This window comes from Ictidomys tridecemlineatus, chromosome 6 (assembly GCF_052094955.1).
Source record: "Ictidomys tridecemlineatus isolate mIctTri1 chromosome 6, mIctTri1.hap1, whole genome shotgun sequence".
NCBI classification, from domain to species: domain Eukaryota; kingdom Metazoa; phylum Chordata; class Mammalia; order Rodentia; family Sciuridae; genus Ictidomys; species Ictidomys tridecemlineatus.
In genome coordinates, this window is record NC_135482.1 from 176,888,957 (window position 1) to 176,895,597 (window position 6,641).

Here is a 6,641-nt window from a genome sequence, read left to right on the forward strand (position 1 = left end):
AAATTTGCCGCACTCCAGAACCCAAGGGGTGTGGAGAGGCCGACTGGAAAGAGCACTGTCATATTATGAGAAAGTTCCCCTGATTCAGAGGCTCCCCCCCCACCCCGCTTGCTGAAGGGCATGATTTCTCTCGCCAAAAAAATAAATAAATAAATAAATAAATAAATAAATAACAAAAACGCCCGGCGTCTCTCTTTGTAAAAGAAAATAAAAGCAGTAACTGAAGAAATGAGCCTCAGGCAGGGAACTGTGGGAGCGTTCCGGAGGCGCAGGCGCGTTCTCCGCATCGCAGGGATAAAACGCCCTTGGAGAGCTGCGGAGAAACAGGGTGGCGCTAGGGGTTAGAGGCCCACCAAATCAGGGCATTGTTGCCTTTTATAGACTTTCCTCCCATTGGGTTTCTGGGGGTAGAGACTTATCCAAAGTAACACTTTGTTTGAAGGAGTCATGGAAAAAAGCCTCGCCTATCAGCCCATCGGGTAGCTTGTGCGTAAAGGGGAAAGAAGAGGTCGGTGAAGGTCCAAGGCAGCAGCGAGATTCCTGCCTTCAGTGTGCTGCTTTTGGTTCTGACCGCATTCAGTGTTAGCCACTGGCAATCCCAACTCTGGATGCCCCGGCTCTGTTGCCGGCCAAAGCCATATCAAGAACAGGACTCTTAGAACAGAAAAGGAAATCCACCACCCATATGCTGCTCCAACTCAAAACCCACGTGTGATGTTTCTTCGTTATCTGCTTTTCCCTGGTTAGTTCAGGAAAAAAAAAATCTAACAACAACAAAATGAATTGGAATCATCATCCTGTAGGAAAGGGTTGAAGCAAAGCAAGGAGAGAATCGACTTTCATTTCTTCTCGTATTATCCATATTTATTAAGCAGTTTCCACAAACAGCCTGAACACAAAACCCAGATTTTGAAAGGAGGAATTGAGCTGGAAACTACAGAACTGTTTGTAAAAACAAACAAACAAAAAACCTAGGAAATGTTAAAACTTTAAATAAAAGAACCAGTTTTTCAAACACTCCAGTCACCTACATTTTCATGATTTCTAAAGATATGAAATCACACTGACTCTGTGAATAGTAATTTTGTTTACAAGGTGCACCAGGTCACCCTGCTTGCCTGCCCTAAGATCAGGAACTAAATTCACATCTTAAATAGCAAACTCCAAATATCTTTCGTTTAGAGGTCGGTCTCTCAAGGATCCATCTTTCTTTTCCCTTACCACTCGAGGACATCAACGCGGGTGTCCCAGCTGCGTAGGACCAACTGGGGCTCCCAGATACTCTGCTTGCACTGTACTTTCGCTTCAATCCTGCAGCTACCCAGACAGACTTGAAAGAATTTTCTCTTCTTCAGAGGAAAGGAGTGAAGGATGTATGCCAAGGAGGTATTTGGCTTGAGGAGGAGGAGGGAGAAAGAGGACTCATTCTATGTCATAGACAACAATATCACTGGATCTTTGAAACCTCAAACGTTTCCTTTTATTTCTAAAAGTAAAGCGGTCGTCGGAGTAAGACTGGCTTTGTTTCTGGACAGATTAAGGCACCCAGTCAAGCTTGCCTGCTGTATGTTGCGGAGCGTTCCAATTTGTACTCTTTCCAGTGTTTCCAGTCGGCTTCTCTAAATAGGTCCTAGGAAGGAGCGCTGGAGGCGCGGAGGGAATGTGCGCAGCAGTCGCGCAAACCGTCAATCACATCACATCAATAGACAGAGGTCCCAAATATTACAAAAACTAAGGTGTCTTCTTCCAGGAGGTGTGTCAGCATCTTCCCTGCGGCGCCCTCTCCGGCACCCGAGCCTGGAAGTACAGGTTCTCCACTCCGGTTTAGGGTGGGCCCCACAGTTCCCACCCCATCCAACTACCAGGGTCCCTATCCACTCGCGGGATCCTAGGCCCGCTCCCCTCCCCCCTGTTCTGCGAGTGGTCGAAGCCGCCGGGTAGGGAGCAGCCCTAGCCTCTCACCGGGGTTCCTGCGGCCGCCGAGGCGCGACGCTGGAGGGCTGCGGCGATGCGCTAAGACCGGGCGGCAGGCGTCCCTCTCGGGCGACAGAAGGGGCAGCGGGTGGCACCGCTCCCCCGGGAGGTGGCGGAGGTGGCAGCGCCAGAAGCTCCTCGCCCGAGGTCACAGCGCAGTCCTGCTCAGGCTCCGCGCCCCCGCCACCCGCGGTCGCAGTCCCGCTGCCGCGCTTCTTGTCTTCCTCCTTTTTCCACTTCATGCGGCGGTTTTGGAACCAGATCTTGATGTGTCTCTCGGTCAAGTTCAGCATTACCGCCAACTCCACCCGGCGCGGCCGCGAGATATATTTGTTGAATAGGAACTCCTTCTCCAGCTCCAGCAGCTGCGCGCGCGTGTAGGCGGTGCGCGTTCGCTTGTTTTCCTCCGGCTCCGCCGCGTAAGCACCGCCTGGGGGGGAACAGTGGGTGAGTGTAGCCTCGGGCTCCCCACCCAGCCCCCACCCACACAGCCCAACCCCTTCAGCTCCTGGCCAAGGAACTGTCGCGTTGCCGGTGCCGGGCTACTGAACCCCAACCGCCTTACCTCAGAGCCCACTGTGGGTGCACGCATCGTCCCTAGTCAAGCGAGCCTTTTGTTGGAGGCCAAAGCTGCGCGCGCTCACCCTGAGCCGACGTTTGGCCCTGCCAAGGGGCCGTTCTACAGTGAGTTCATTTAACCGGTGTTTGAATTGATGCATATAATAAGATATGTCCATCGACTGGATTCTATGAAGGCAATAAAAAGCCTTCACCCAGGACTTACTCTTAACAAACCTTCTGACGTTGACCCATAATAAGTCTATTTGAGGTCCCTATCCAGTCCACAAGCGGATATATCACTGACAAACATTTCAAGACTTAAGCCCAACTTTTACCACGTACGATACTTTTTTTTCTCATTGTTCACTATTTCGTTAAAACAATGCTAATCTCAACCCAGTAAATTGATTTCACAGCAAACTAATGGATGCAACCCCAGTTTGAAAACTCTTGTGCCAAGATGTTATGATATTTTGTTATATCTGACCATAGATTTTTTTTCTTCATATAGTTATCTCTCCAACTTGAGAGATAGTTAAGTTCTCTGTAATTGGTATTTTAATCTCAGTTGATCCACCGATGCGTGAAAAAGAATGCTATCTGGGGAAGGTCACGTTTGGTGGGGCAGGTTGCTGTTAGTCTCAGACTCTGCCCAGCTCCCCAAATCCGGGCGGAGTCGGAGAGGGCAGGTGCGGGGTCCAGAGCCCAAATGTGGATCTGAAAGAAAGCAGGGGGGAGGGAGGGAGTGGTGGTGTAGACAAAGTACAAGGGTATGGGGCTTTCAGCTCCAGGCTGAGGTCTCCAGGAAGCAACACGCCGGCGGGGCGGAGAAATGAACGCCGCACACAAGGCGTTTGCCGCTGGGTTCCTTGAGGTCCGATTTTTTTTCTTCTATGCTGAGAACCAACTGCGCCCAGGTTGTGGATGCTGGCGCGGTTAGCTCCACCTAAGCTCGTGAAAGAGGCTTTTGTCTTAGGAAGGAGGGAGGGGACATTTCTCTTGTAATTAATGGCGAAGCATTTAAGAATCTAGAAGGAGAATGTGTGTGTTGAGGGCGAGGGATTAATCTTGCTCCGGAAGATGGAACCTGTGGCCAAGAAGAGGAGCCCTCAGAAGCCGGGTCAGGGGCCCAGACCCCAGTTGGTGGAGCATTTCTGCTCCCTGAGGGGCTTCTCTAAGTCTTTCAGTCCTTCCCTGGCCTGGGAGAGAGGGAGTTAGACTTGGTGGGACCTTTAAAAAGACCACCCAGGGTTCTTAATTCAACCCACAGCCTCTCCAGCACCTCCTCCCCAGCTGAGAACCTTGCCAAGTTGCAGTCAGAGGCTGCAGGGGGCCACTACCTCAGGAGACCTGTTGCTCAGGTCAGGGTGACAAGGGATGGAGGTTGAGAATGGAGACTCTTGGTGGGAAGATGTCAAGGGCCCCAGATCTGGGATAGTGAAGAGGTTTAGCTAGGCAGCCAGAGCAGCAGATGCACTTCATTTAGGTGGAGGTCGTCAGAAGTTCCTATTGCCATTAGTATTCACATTCCCACTGAAATGAGAGCCCTTGGGTCACTTTGCACTTCCCAGGGGCTTGAAACTACCAGGCACCAGCAGGTGGGTTGGCCAACCCTTTAAGTTCGTCTCCTTCGAAATTTTCCTGGAGGACCTTGGGCCTCAGCAGTGCCCTGCAGGCTGCTCTCAAGACAAGAGAATGGAGTCGAGGTGGGTCCCTTCCTTGTGGTCGGCCCCTTCCCTGTGGTCTGAGGATACAGTGAATCAGAGCATCCAGCAACTGCCTCTCTGACCTGGACTTCCTAGTCTTGAGGCGTCCCTCACTCCCAGGAAAGTCTGTTGATTTCTTTTCTGGTTTTACTTCCTGGCTTTTTGGGTTCACCTGAGCCCAAGTGCTACCAGCCCAGAGATGGACAATAGCAGTTGGGGAAGAAAAGAGGAGTTATTCCACCTCTGAAATCATCTTACCCTTATCCTGAGGGAGTCCCAGGCCAAGAGGGCAGGAGCAGGAGGACCAGGGGTCCAGAAACCCTCCGTGGTAAGGGAATCCTGGAGGAAAGACAACCCTGGCAGGAAACTACCAGCAGGAGCCTCCAAGCTGAGGGGAGGACTTTCTGCTTTCCAAGAATCCGGCACTTTCTGAGGTTGCCAGGTCTTAATCCTGGGCCTTTAGAGCTGGATTAGTACTCGTGGGCACATCGGCAGCATCTGGTGCCAGTATCGTCCGGGTTTCGCTAGAGGTGGGGATGATCGCAGCCCAGTTTGGATGTTTGCCTTAGCGAGAAATTGAAATACCAAGAGGGGAGCCCATAGGGTCCTGGGCGAACCCTACTCCCCTTGCCCTATTCAAAGTTGCGCTGGGCTGCGCGCCCAGGTCAATGTCAGTAGGGCTCCCTGGTCAGACCCCGCGAATAGGGCGTTGAGAGTTCTCAGGGGTTGCCAGATCGGGCTTCTTTTCCAGTGCCCGACTGTCAAGTTGAAAGATTAAAAAAAAAAAAAAAGCAACTATTTGTAGTGCAGGTGTGTTACCAGAAGTGGCTTCGGCGGCACAGAAGCGATAACATTGTGTGGCGGCGGGGGCACAGGCCAGGCCGGAACTCGCCTCCAGCTCTGGGCGGGGAGGAAGGGAATTGGGGGCTGCTCTGCGTCTCCGCCTCCCGGCTGGGAAAAACTTGTTACAGGATTCCCTTTTCCCTGAGTCTACAGTGCAGGAAGGACGGGATTCCCTCTGCAAACTTAATTTCCCGTGAAGCAGCGAGAGGAAAACTTTGTAAACGTTTTTTGGTTAGTAAAAAGCAAATTAGCATCTCAGAACTTCTCCCAACTGCTTGGCTCCAAGGAGGGGTGAGCGGCCAGCCTTCAGTCTAGCGGTGAGCTCCTCGCTTTGCCCTACACCCTTCCTGTTCACCTCCACCGGGTTTCCTCCACCAGGGCGGCGGGACAGTTTTCAGGCTTAGATGGATGCAGTTTTCCTTTCCTTTCCTGCCTTTGTACATGTACCTCGCGACCCTGAGAGGGTCTGTGTTGCTCTCAGGAAGCCTCTAGTGCAGGTCTGGGGGAGTGAGATGCCTGGAGCTACTAAGGAGCTCTTGGGTCTGGGACAGAGACATCCTGGGTGCTGCTAGTTCTTGGCTGCTAGACAGCCCGCTGGAGAAGGATCCCGAGTGTCCGAAGCCCTGAACCTGGCTGACACTCTGTTTTCTAGAGGTGGCGCATACCAGCTGCTTTGGGGGCTAAGATGGGCCCAGCACACAGGGAAGGAATAGGTTTAGGCTCCTAGGAGGAGAACTGCTGGGAACGATGCCCTCAAAGGGACCTTAAAAGCGCCTCTCTGCAGGTGGCCTGGGATAATTTAGTTCGACCCAGTGGTATCCAAGGGGGTTGAGGACTGGAACCTAGAGACAACCCGGGGAGGGGGGCGATTACTCTTTGAGGTAGGGCCAGCGAGCCCAGAGATGGAGAGGAGAAAGAGGAAAAGAGCCAGGCTTACCTGCCCACTGGCCTTTCCACGCGTGAGCTTTAGTGGACTTCATCCATGGGAAAGGTAGCTGAACTCGACTGGGCTCCTCCAGGGTCCCCGGCTCCGTTCCATCCGGGTAGGGCCCAGCGGGCGGGTGGGGGAGCGCGAGCTGGGCAGGGATGTGGTGGTGGAGGTGCGCCACGGCCGGGTCTTCCGCAAGGGGGGGCACCTCGTACGGGGAGATGTCCGGGGGACTTCCCTGCTCCAGTGCTCCCAGGGAGCCGGGGAACTGGGAGGGCGGCGGCGGCGGGGGTTGACGGCTCATGTACAGGCATGCTGGGGGACTGGGGCTGAACTCCGGCACTGGGCCCCTTTGGAACGCGCACGGGTCCTTGTAAAGGTGCGTGGCTGCGTAGTACTGCTCCTCGCCGTTCATGGTTGTAGCTGGTGCTTGGGGACCAGGAGCCTCGAGAAGGCAGCTGCAGCCCGGGACTTGACACTGTGCGGCGCTCCCACTCCTGGCGCTACCCCTGCTCGCTTTGACAGCTCTCCACTGTTCTCAGGGGGAACCTGCAATCCGCAGCGACAGGCGGGCCGTAGGCAGCGCCATAGGCTCCGTCGTGCCCCACGTGGCTCAACCTGGGGCCTTT

At 53.6% G+C, this 6,641-nt stretch overlaps 1 protein-coding gene across 1 annotated transcript; it reads right to left on the reverse strand.

Annotated features, from left to right (window-relative positions):
- Positions 1–1,958: 1,958 nt before the first annotated feature.
- Positions 1,959–6,427, reverse strand: Pdx1 (pancreatic and duodenal homeobox 1). The gene is made up of 2 exons (XM_005317057.3): positions 6,022–6,427; positions 1,959–2,404 (listed from the first exon to the last, which is right to left on the reverse strand). Exons 1-2 carry the CDS (start codon positions 6,425–6,427, stop codon positions 1,959–1,961), a joined length of 852 nt encoding a protein of 283 aa, XP_005317114.1.
- Between the last annotated feature and the right edge of the window lie 214 nt (positions 6,428–6,641).

Bases quoted from the DNA above. Each gene is read 5' to 3' on its own strand.
- Pdx1 (XM_005317057.3), bottom strand. From the start codon at position 6,427: ATGAACGGCGAGGAGCAGTACTACGCAGCCACGCACCTTTACAAGGAC. The intron at 2,405-6,021 runs GTAAGCCTGGCT...GTTCCCCCCCAG, and splicing joins GTGGAAAGGCCAGTGGGCAG to GCGGTGCTTACGCGGCGGAG.